The sequence below is a fragment of the Trichosurus vulpecula genome, chromosome 2 (genome assembly GCF_011100635.1).
Source record: "Trichosurus vulpecula isolate mTriVul1 chromosome 2, mTriVul1.pri, whole genome shotgun sequence".
NCBI lineage: Eukaryota > Metazoa > Chordata > Mammalia > Diprotodontia > Phalangeridae > Trichosurus > Trichosurus vulpecula.
In genome coordinates, this window is record NC_050574.1 from 2,029,998 (window position 1) to 2,041,259 (window position 11,262).

Sequence of the window (11,262 nt, forward strand, 5' to 3'; positions counted from 1 at the left end):
TCACTGTCTTCTCTTTGTTCATTCAGTACAGTCAGCCTGGAGGTCTTTACACCTCAATGATACCAAATATTGGCCACTGGAGACTTCTCTGACATCCTCTTAAGATGTCCTAGGAGGACAACTGCTTCACCCCTTTATTTTTGCTGCTCTGTCTGCATTTCATGGTGATTTCTGTCTCTGTGGGGGAAATCTGGAGAGGTTGTAAATTGCTGACCCACTCCACCATCTTCTTGGAAGGCACCTTCCTCCAGATTCTATTTCTCTTTCCACATCTTTCAAACACATCACTCAGACTACACAACTTTCCTTTCCATTTCAACCATATCACAGACAGTTGTTTCCAAGCTACAGGGTTAATTTCAAACTGGGTTATTCTCTTCATTGACTTCATTTCCAACATTATAACTTGCTGTTTGATTACAACTCAAGTATTATTTGTTATATCAAAAGAAGCTCTGCTGTGGTTTATGGTTTCTGGAAACCCCAAAATGTAAGGGTATAGGGCAAGTCTGCCTGGAAAGAATTTGACCACTCAGGCCTTCCTTCAGTCAAGAGACAAAGTTTATTGTAATGCCAAGAGGAGCAGGTGGGGTTTCTAGTGAATCTGCAACTTGATGGGGATGAGATTGATACTTACATACAAAAAAAAGACTAAACTGTGAGAAGATTTGGATGGGATTAAGGAGTGGTTCGTATATGCAAGTAGTCTGGGGTGGGACAAGAGCAACAGTAAAAGGAATGTTAAGTAAGCTAATTAGGTGATCTATGTGGGCTAGGATAGGCCAGATGCCTAAGGCAAAATTCCTGGGACTGTGCTGTGTGGGAAAGTTCAGGGACCGGGCTGCTTTCAAAGACATTGTCTTTTCCTTTTAGGGGTCCAGGTCCCATCACTCCATCATTTCCAAGCCTGTCTCATTCTCTCAAAAGGAAGATATAAATCTGAACCACCTATTTCTAGTCCTTGGAGAAGTTTGTGGGACAAATCTCTCTTTTAAAAAAATCAGTAAGGTGTTTTATAAAAAACCCCACAACTTTTAGGAGGGCTGTTGAAGGGCAGGAGTATTGTTCTGGATTTTCCCAACCTTGTTGACAGCTTATAAAAGGCTTGACTGCCTACTTAACATAGAGATCTGTTAAAATGCCTAAAAATAGTTTTCCAAATTAAACGTTCTTCCACTCTTCCCTTTTCAGAATCTGGAGAGAGTTAATATTTAATAATTTACAAATCAAGAGAGTTGTATTTCACTCACATCTTTTACCAACATTACTTATAAAAACACCTTGTACAATGGCAATACACATTTTTAACATAAATTCCTGAAATCCTAAACTGCTTATTTTTAAGGCTATGATAGAAAAACCCATGATCAAAATGTCTTAAAAGACAAAAAACCCTTATTTTTGCAGCTTTAAACATATTGCCCTAATGTCAGATGTATTGGGTGGGCAAAGATGATTCCCTAGATTTAATTTAAACATAATCCAAGGGACTTTAAGTGACTCATTAATTAATGTCACTTGAGATGGTAGGTGTCTTTTAAGAGTTAGCCCTTGAAGACTAAAGCCACACTATGGACTGCTTGGTCTGAGATCTTCTTAGCTCAAAACCACAGCTAAAACTCCACATAAAGAAAAACTTGGCATTTTTATACACAGAAAAATCCTGTTTCTGATTACACCTCCAAATCTGTAAATTCATATATGGGGGAAAGTTCCTTCTTCCTTGTCTGTCTCCTGGTTTTGGCAATAATCAAAAGACAGAAAGAGAACTCTTTAAAATTAAAATTGCCTTTTAAAATTTTGTCAAGCTAATCTTAGAAAATCTCACAGAGACAGACACACAGAGCCTTACCAGAAATCAAAATTAAAGTAAAAGGTACTTTCCTTGCTTGGAGTGCCTTGTATTTTGCTCAAGGTGATTTCTTTTACTTACCTATCTGCTTCCTACTTTGTTCATAGCAGATTTTTTTTTTACTCATTGCTACACCCAATCCTGTACTTAGATCTAGCTGCCTGAAAATGTATTCCCCAATGTATTTACAAGATTTGGTACTCTCACAGCTTAAATAATAGGTATTGTTAGAAATACACTTGACACTGAAATTCAGGTATCAAGGGCAATTTATTATTATTGAGGAATTCAAAGGAATTGGTAAAAGTTCCTGGCCAGGAGCAGACTCTGCCCTTCTTTAGGAAGAGGGAGTGCTGCTTACAAAAATGAGATCAGCTTTATAGTCTTAGACCAAGGATGCAGATTGATGCACCATCAGCTCTGTACCTTCCCTGGGAGAGAGGATTGGTCTGCTCCACTCTTCCTGATACACTTCTTCATATGTTCTCTCCTTGACACGTGTAAGCATGTCCCCCTCCCCTCATCATACATCCCATGTTCAAAATGGCAGAAAACTCCTCCTTGTGGATGTGTAATGTAATATTCAGTTAGCCAATTAAAGCATGCATGGCAGCCATTTGACCCAGTTTTCTCTTCAACCTTGACCCTTATCTAGCCAGTTTAGACCAGTTTTCCTAACATTCTGAATCTGTGGTTTCTGAAAAACCACAAACTTTATTCTGATTGCCTGGGGACCCTCATCCTGGTTAAATTTTACTCCTTCTTTGTTCAAGCTGACATTTCATTAATTATTCTGTAGAACTCAATTAACTCTTCTGTGGAAACCTAACTTTCCCTAACTTTTACCCATCTCTCACAGTATTAAAGACTTGAAAGCAAGGATCATAGCTTTACACGCATCCCACAGGGTAATGGACCACATTTCCCTGTTTTGAAACTCTATTCCTGCAAAAAGAATTGAAATGTATTGCTAGTATTTTGGGGTCCCATGCTAATAAATTGGATTGTGTAAGCTGAAGTGAGAAATATCTGGAATTTCCCAGGTGACCCTTTACTGTACACACAGGTTTTTTTGTTTTATCCTCCTCTAGTCTACTTCAGGGGAATCTCTTTCAAATAAATGCATGTATTTGATACAACACTCCTCACTGAGACAGTGAAAGTTAGAAAGCTTCAGCACAAAAACAAATACACAGCCATAAAACACATAAACTTACCTAGAGAAAATCTAAGTAATGGTAAAAGGGAGAGTCAGATCATAGCCAGATTCCTAACAAAAAGCTTTGGTTATGGAGAAATTCTCCACTTGGGTCCAAAATATGGGGGAGGTTTTTGCTAAGAATCTGTAGTGCAGAGGTCTGGTCCTTTCCCTGGGTTGCCAAACTGTGACATATAAAAAAGACTAGAGACATAGTTATGTTAATTATGCTAGCAGATAATTAATAAAAGGGGTCAGTGGCACTTGAATGCCAAAAACCCCTCACAGAACCCACTCAACATTTATATCCCCTTGAAGAGACTGGTTCCAGAAGGTGGCAATCAGCTCTGATTGGTTAACGACTAATGAGAAGAATGAGTGTCATAATGACAGGTGAACCTATTCTGAGGGGCTGGGGGATGTGACTATGATCACCATTGCTCCAGACAAAGGATCTATTCTCCACCCAAGTCTGAGTAGAATACAATGGGTTTCTCCACTTGGGTGGGATCTCAACAAGGTTGAAGAGAAAGTTAATCCAGTCTTATTGTGAGCAATTTCCTTCAGACGCTGACTTGACCCAGTAGAGAACAAGAAGATTGGAAGGGAAAAATCCTTGGATCTTCCCAGTTATTGGCTATTTAATAATCATTTCTCAATATTAGAATCACAGATATTGTCTCATTTGACCTTTGGAACAACTCTGTATGGTAAATGCAATTATGATCCCTGTTTTACAATATAAAAAAATGAGGTAAAATGACTTGGCTAAGGTCACACAGCTAGTATATGTCTGAGGTCACATTTGAACTCAGGTCTTCCTGACTCCAGGCCAACCCTCTATCCACTGTATCACCAGTTAACTTAAGGCAGGCAAGCAGGATAGATTAATTAAATGGAGGGTGTTGGGCTGGGTTTTGTGGATTAATTAAAGCATGTTACATAAAAAATTAAAAAACTACTAAAACAGCATTTTTCTTTGCTCTCCAGGGGTTACCCTGAGACTTGTAATGTGTGCAGACCAGTGCCAGATCATGAATTTTTTTTAACCTTCTTTTAGATTCTGAATGTCTTAGATCATGGAGACAATAGAGGTTGCTTTATCTTTGGTGGCTAATTTTTTTACAAAGTTAATTTCTTTCTTTTTTAGTTTTCAATATTCACTTTCATACACCCACAACTTACTTTTGTATAGCACTACAGAATTTGCAAAGTGCACTATCTCATTTTTGCCTCCCAATAGCCCTTCCAGATTGGTATTACAGACATTAATTCCTGTGTCCGAGGTGAGTAAGCTGGCATGAGAGAGGTTAACAGACTTGGGATGTAACCTGGTGTGAGGGTCAGAGGTGAGCAGGTCCAGCACTTTATGGACTGTGCAAATATTCCCTCCACCCCCTGCTCATTTGTATTTTCTTTTTTTGCTGGCTATGCTTATTCTCTTTGGGTGAAAGTTTTTTTTTTAAACCCTTTAAGATATCTGTGGATGTTGTCTTTGGACACAACTGCTATCCTTTGAATGATCATAAATTCTTTTAACAAAATTTAAGAAATGTATCCTCTTTCACTGTCTAGTAGAATTGTGAGTGATTTCATGAGTTAATTTCTTACAGTTTCTCAAGTTTCCTTGTACATTCAGTGTGGATTGAAGCACATAGTGTAGCACATCAGTCCAAACAATGTGCTAGAGTGAAACAGCTTTGGAAGACTTTAGAACTCTGAGCAAGGCAGTGACAGACCAAGTTGGGGGAGGGACAGAAGGGAAACCATGGGCCTGCTTCCCACTAGAGTGATTTGGAGACAGATGGGATTGGGGGGTGGCTAATGTGGGAAGGTGTTTTACTGGACTGTGCTTTGCCTTCTGATGTATTCTTGTTGTTGTTTAGTTGGGAGGGAGCATTAGGAAGGAAAGTTAAGTGCTTGTCAAGCAAACAAATAAATAGGCGAATACACACAGAATAAAAAGACAATGGTCTTAAATGATTTTTCAGTCAAATTATTTTTCCAGTTTTCCTTGTAATTCATGTCAAGCAGGGAATCATTTCTGAGAAGTGGGTATTGTTCACTTGATCACTCTTAGGAGGATTATTCTGTTTGTTGGTTTCTAGGTCTTTCTAGATCTTCTAGATCTCTTCCAGTGATCTACTTTCCTTGTTTTCAGTCAGACTCACATAATTATTATGACTATCTATAGTCAGTCGCTCACCATTTACTAAATGCCTACTATGTACCAGGCAGTGGGCTAAACACTGAAGTAAAAAGAAAGGCAAAGGATGATCCCTGCTGTCAAGGGATCACAGTTTAATGGGGTAGACACCATGTAAATAACCATGCACAAACAAGGATGGAAGGAAGAGAACAAATATTTATTGTGAGCACCAATTCCTGTGCCAGGCACTGAGGATCCAAAGTGCTGAGGATCCAAAAAAAGGCAAAAGATGGTCCTTTACCTCAAGAAGCTCCCAGTCTGATGGGGAAAACAACATGCTAGTGACTGTGGACAAACCAGCTCTGGACAGCACATACTGGAGATAATCACTAGAGGGAAGGCAGCTAGCATTGAGGGGTATTGCTATGGGATTGTGGTCCCTGGCAGACTTTTGCTCCTTAAGGGTAGTGGCTGTGCCAGCTGTCTTTTGGCCAAATCTCCACAGCCTGGAATGAACCCTCCATGGCCCGAGAAAGTGGGAGGGTGTTGGGCTGGGTTTTGTGGAAAAGCCTGACCCATGTCTCAGGTCCTTGGGCTGCTAGCACAGCCTCTATACCAGTAGTATGGGAAATGAAAGTGGTGTATTGGGTGAGCTAAGGGTCAATAAGTGCCAGATCATGAAGTTTTTTTTAACCTTCTTTTGGATTCTGAATGTCTTAGATCATTGAGACAAGAGAAGTTGCTTTATCTTTGGTGGCTAATTTTTTATGTTAATTTATTTCTTTTTAGTTTTCAACATTCACTTCCATACATTTTAGATTTTCTCTCCCTCCTTCCCCTCCTCCCCCCACAAAGACAGCATGCAATCTGATATAGACTCTACATATACATTCCTCTTAAATACATTTTCATATTAGTCGTGTTGTAAAGAAGAATTAAAATGAATGGGAGGAAACATGAGAAAGAAAAACATAAAACAAAACAAAACAACAACAACAAAATAAAATTGTATGCTTTGATCTGCCTTCAGACTCCATATTTCTTTTTCTGGATGCAGATGGCATTTTCAATCATGAGTCTTTTGGAACTGTTTTAGGTCCTTGCATTGTTGAGAAGAATTAAGTCTATCAAAGTCAGTCCTTGCACATTGTGACTGTTACTGTGTACAATGTTCTCCTGGTTGTGCACACTTCACTCAGCATCAGTTCCTATAAGTCTTTCTAGGTTTTTCTGAAATCTGCCTCTTCATCATTTCTTATAGCACAATAGTCTTCCATTACATTCATATACCACAACTTGTTCAGCCATTCCGCAACTGATGGGCATCCCTTGAGTTTCCAGTTCTTGGCCACCACAAAAACTGCTGCTGTAAATATTTTTGTACATTTGGGTCCTTTTCCTATTTTAATGATCTCTTTGGGATACAGCCCTAGAAGTGGTATTGCTAGGTCAAATGGTAAGCACATTTTTATAGTCCTTTGGTCATAGTTCCAAATTGCTCTCCAGAATGGTTAGATCAGTTCACAACTCCATCAACAATGAATTAGTGTTCCAATTTTCTCACATCTTCTCCAACATTTATCATTTTCCTGTTTTGTTATGCTAGCCAATCTGACAGGAGAGATGTGGTGCCTGAGAGTTGTTTTGATTTGCATTTCTCTAATCAGTAATGTTTTAGAGCATTTTTTATACGACTACAGATAGTTTTAATTTCTTCCTCTGAAAATTACTTGTTTATATCCTTTGACCATTTATCAATTGGGGAATGACTTGTATTCTTGTAAATTTGACTCAGTTCTTTATATATCTTAGAAAGGAGTCCTTTATCAGAGACACTGGTTATAAAAATTCTTTCCCAGTTTTCTGCTTTCCTCCTAATCTTGGTTGCATTGGTTTTGTTTGTGCAAAACCTTTTCAATTTAATGTAACCAAAATTATCTATTTTGCCTTTCATAATGTTCTCTGTCTCTTGTTCTGTCCTAAAATCCTCCATTCTCCATAAATCTGACAGAAAAACTATTCCTTGCTCCCCTAATTTTTTTATAGTATCAGCCTTTATATCTAAATTGTGTACTATTTGGACTTTATTTTGGTATATTGTGATTGTTGGTAATTTCTGTTTAGAGAAGTATGAAAGGTTGTGGGGATCAGAGAAAGTGTCTAGTCCACCAGCTTGTTACTCACACAACTCAGAAGTCTCTGTGATTTTTTTCTAATATGGAAATAGGAAAAATTTACTGACCAAGAAACACTGAAATCCTGTTTGCCCTTGTAGAACCTGACCACTGTGTGAAGTGCCCAGATCATCAGTATCCGAATCAAGAGAGAGATCTCTGCCTTCCTAAGATAGTAAGCTTTCTTGCCTATGAAGACCCTCTGGGATTATCTCTAGCCTGTACAGCTGTTTCCTTCTCCTTCATCACCATGGTGATTCTCTTGGTCTTTGTGAAGTTTCAGGACACTCCTATTGTCAAAGCCAATAACCGGGACCTCAGCTACACTCTCCTCATCTCCTTGACTCTCTGTTTCCTATGCTCTTTGCTCTTCATTGGCCAGCCTACCACTGCAATCTGTCTTCTTCAGCAAACAACATTTGGAATCGTGTTCACTGTGGCTCTTTCCTCAATCCTGGCCAAAACGATGACTGTGATTCTGGCCTTTAAGGTTACAAGACCAGGGAGCAGGATTAGAAGGTGGGTCCAGCCTAGAATGTCCAACTCTCTTGTCCTCATCTGCTCTATGATCCAAGTGACAATCTGTGGCATTTGGCTGGGGGCCTCTCCCCCTTTCCCAGACACAGACATCCTATCTGAACCTGGCCACATTATCATTGAGTGTAAGGAAGGCTCTGTCATTGCCTTCTACTGTGTCCTGGGCTACATGGGTGTCCTGGCTCTGGGGAGCTTCATGGTGTCTTTCCTGGCCAGAAACCTCCCTGACACCTTCAATGAAGCCAAGTTCATCACTTTCAGCATGCTGGTGTTCTGCAGTGTCTGGATCTCCTTCCTCCCCACATACCAGAGCACCAAGGGCAAGGCCATGGTGGCTGTGGAGATCTTTGCCATCTTGGCCTCCAGTGCTGGCTTATTAGGCTGCATCTTTATGCCCAAGTGCTACGTCATCCTTCTGAAGCCACACATGAACACTCTGGAATGGATAAAGAATAAAGGAGATTCTAGAGCCAGGAATCATTCTTAACATTTGCTGCTGGTGACATCAGAAATGAATGAAAAATAATGCTTATCCATCTTGTAAGTGTTGAATTGGATACCTTTGTTACACATGACTTTTTTCTGTTTTCCACTCAACTAGCCATTATTCCTAAATCCCCAGAAGATGACAATGGAGCAACGAAACAGCTCCATCACTTTACCTTCAAGGTGATGTGCTTTCCTTCACTTTTCTTCCATAGCAGCCTATGAGGATGAAGTTTAATGACACCTCTTAATGATGACCAGTTTCCATCATGTCCTCACCTTGCTCAAAAGCCCAGGGTTGCTTCATAAATTGCTGTTTTATTTTGTTGGAACTTCACTCAAGAAGTCAAGGTATCTCTAGCTTCTGTCTCTATAAAGTCTTGCACATTGTTTGAATAAAATGTAGCAGAATTCCACTTTCCCTAGAAGACCCCTAATTTCTACTAAGAGTTATACCATCAATCTCCTATCATACCAACTAGCTGAGGCCATAATGCTGCTGAGCACAGAGATAAGCAACAGGTCATTGGCCTGCAGGAAGTGAGTTCTCTTCCCTGGGTCTGGAGGCTGAGTACTTTCCTCCATATTCTATGAGGATAATGTTAAACAATACCACTTCGGATGTAGCAATGCCACTATCCTTACTACCTGATCTAAACTTGAATTAGCAGGTAGGCTGAAGTAGAGGAAAAACTGAAAGTTCTCTAGACCACTTCCAATTTCCCATAGGACTTTAGGCCTCAACTTTATACTTATTCCATTATGTCTTTTATCCAAAATCTGTGCATATGTGTATGTGTGTGTATACGGTTTTCTTCTTTGTTCCTTAACACAGTAGATAATAAATGTTTCACAAATAATTGAATCAGATTGCATTCCTTTCACTATGTCTTCTTGACAAATGACTTGGGAAGATGGGAGATGGAATGGTTCCCTAGGGCTAGCTGCCCATTCAACTATTGATTGCTGTTTGTCCTTTGTTCTGGAAGAGGATCAAGACATCAGGGAGGTGATACCATGACATGCAATTGAATAGGATTTAAGTGAGGGAGGGCTGTGCAAAGTCACCACTCAGTTTCACCTCCTGAGCCATCTGTGTCCAGTGGCCAGATATGGGTCAGGACAACTGCAGATGGCTCAGGATGCAGTGGGGGACCTTGGCCTTTTCAAACTAAGGTCTTTAAGAGGTCTCACTTTGACTGAAGCAGAGCCCATTCAGTGATTACAGCTTAATAAAAAAAATGAAGCAAAGAATGGCCTCTTTAAAAAAAGAGATCTAGGAAGGGAAGACCTTCAGAGTTTCTGGACAAAACAGAAATAATTCTTATTTACATTCATTCTGAGCCTATCAGGGCCCACACAGTGACCAAGTAAGGCGTGGTCTGGCACTAGAGTGCTTTGGAGTTCAGGCTGGTCTTTAAGAGAAAAACAAACAAAAAAAAACTTTTTAGAGATTAAGATTTACATTTCCTTTGGGCAGAGCGCTGCAGGTAAGGGTGTTTCATAAGTGACTGAATTGAATCAGATTGATTTCATTTCTCTATGCCTAGCTGAGGGAAGACCCGGCAAGATGGGAGAGTGAGGAGTTTGCTAGGACTAGCTGCTCATTCAGCAATTGATTAATTCAAATAAAGAAGCCCCAGATGCAGCAGGGAAAGGAACTCAGCCAACCTAGGACTTTATCAGTGTGGTGAACTGCCGCCAGCGGCTGTGGCACAGAATGACCAGAGATGGTCGAATACCGTGAAGAATGAAAAGAAGACACAGGCCAGGAGGAAGAGTATAGCGCAGCTCCATTTATTAAGCTGAGGGTTAGTGCTTATATACCTTTTAGGCAAGCAGAATCAACAAGTTCTCGTATGAAACATTTGTTACATTGCATGACTTCCTCTTGCTTTGTTCCCTATTTGCCATAACAATATCGTGTTAACAGCCCACAGGTGGTGTTTAGCACATGTGTGCCAAGGGGGTTTGGAGAGCCCACATCCTGAGTTTTCGCAAGAACAGGCTTCAGGGAAAACCTGGCCTGTATCTTTTCCCAGAATGGGCTTTCTCAGAGCTGGCTCTCTACAGTGAACTCCTGGGTAGGAAAACACTTCTCCTAATGAAAGCTGGCAAGTGTTCTCAATTTATCATCTTAGAGATTTCCCAGGTATACACAAAAGTTAAATGAGCCTTGGGTCCCCTAACGACACTAAGTCAGAAATGGGTCTTGAACTCTTCTTCTCACTCTGAGGCCATCCTCCGCTGCAGCATATCACACTGCCTCTCATTATGCCACACTATCTAAGATTACAAGAAACACTCACTTAAAAAATAATCAGATGCTCATCAAATACATGTATCTTTCGTATATTTCTAAGAGACTTTTGGAGTTTTCACAGGTGCATAGGAGACACTTTTGGAGGAGAGCCTTTATATCAATGCTTTTTTTTAAAAATACTGTTTTAAATCGATGGAATAAAACAAGCATTTCCATAACATAGTACAATAAAAAATGATTGCATATGAAACCATAAATCTACTATGTATAACTTGCTATTCCTTGCAAATATGCAATGAAGTTTTCATGTAAATTTCTTTTTTCTTCCTGCCTCCTTCCCCCTGCCCTAGAGATGGCTATATGTACGTGTGCATATATATCTGTATGTGTGTATGTATGTATGTGTATGTATATATGTATATATATACATATGTAAAAATATTCTCTACATACTTCTATTTATCAGTTCTTTCTCTGGATGCAGATAATGTCTTTCTTCATTTGTCCTTTACAGTTAATTTGGGTATTTGAAGATATTTTGTCAATTCACCAAATGATGGACCAGTGTAATCTTTGTACTCAGTGAGTCCTTTAGTCAATGGG

General features: G+C 39.7%; 1 protein-coding gene across 1 annotated transcript in view; it reads left to right on the top strand.

Annotated features, from left to right (window-relative positions):
- LOC118835392 (vomeronasal type-2 receptor 26-like) overlaps positions 1 to 8,397 on the top strand; it is a 60,388-nt gene extending 51,991 nt beyond the window's left edge. Inside the window, exon 6 of the mRNA XM_036742580.1 lies at positions 7,475 to 8,397. Coding sequence (XP_036598475.1) covers positions 7,475 to 8,397 — 923 coding nt within the window. The remainder of the gene's footprint in view (positions 1 to 7,474) is intronic.
- Positions 8,398 to 11,262: the final 2,865 nt, after the last annotated feature.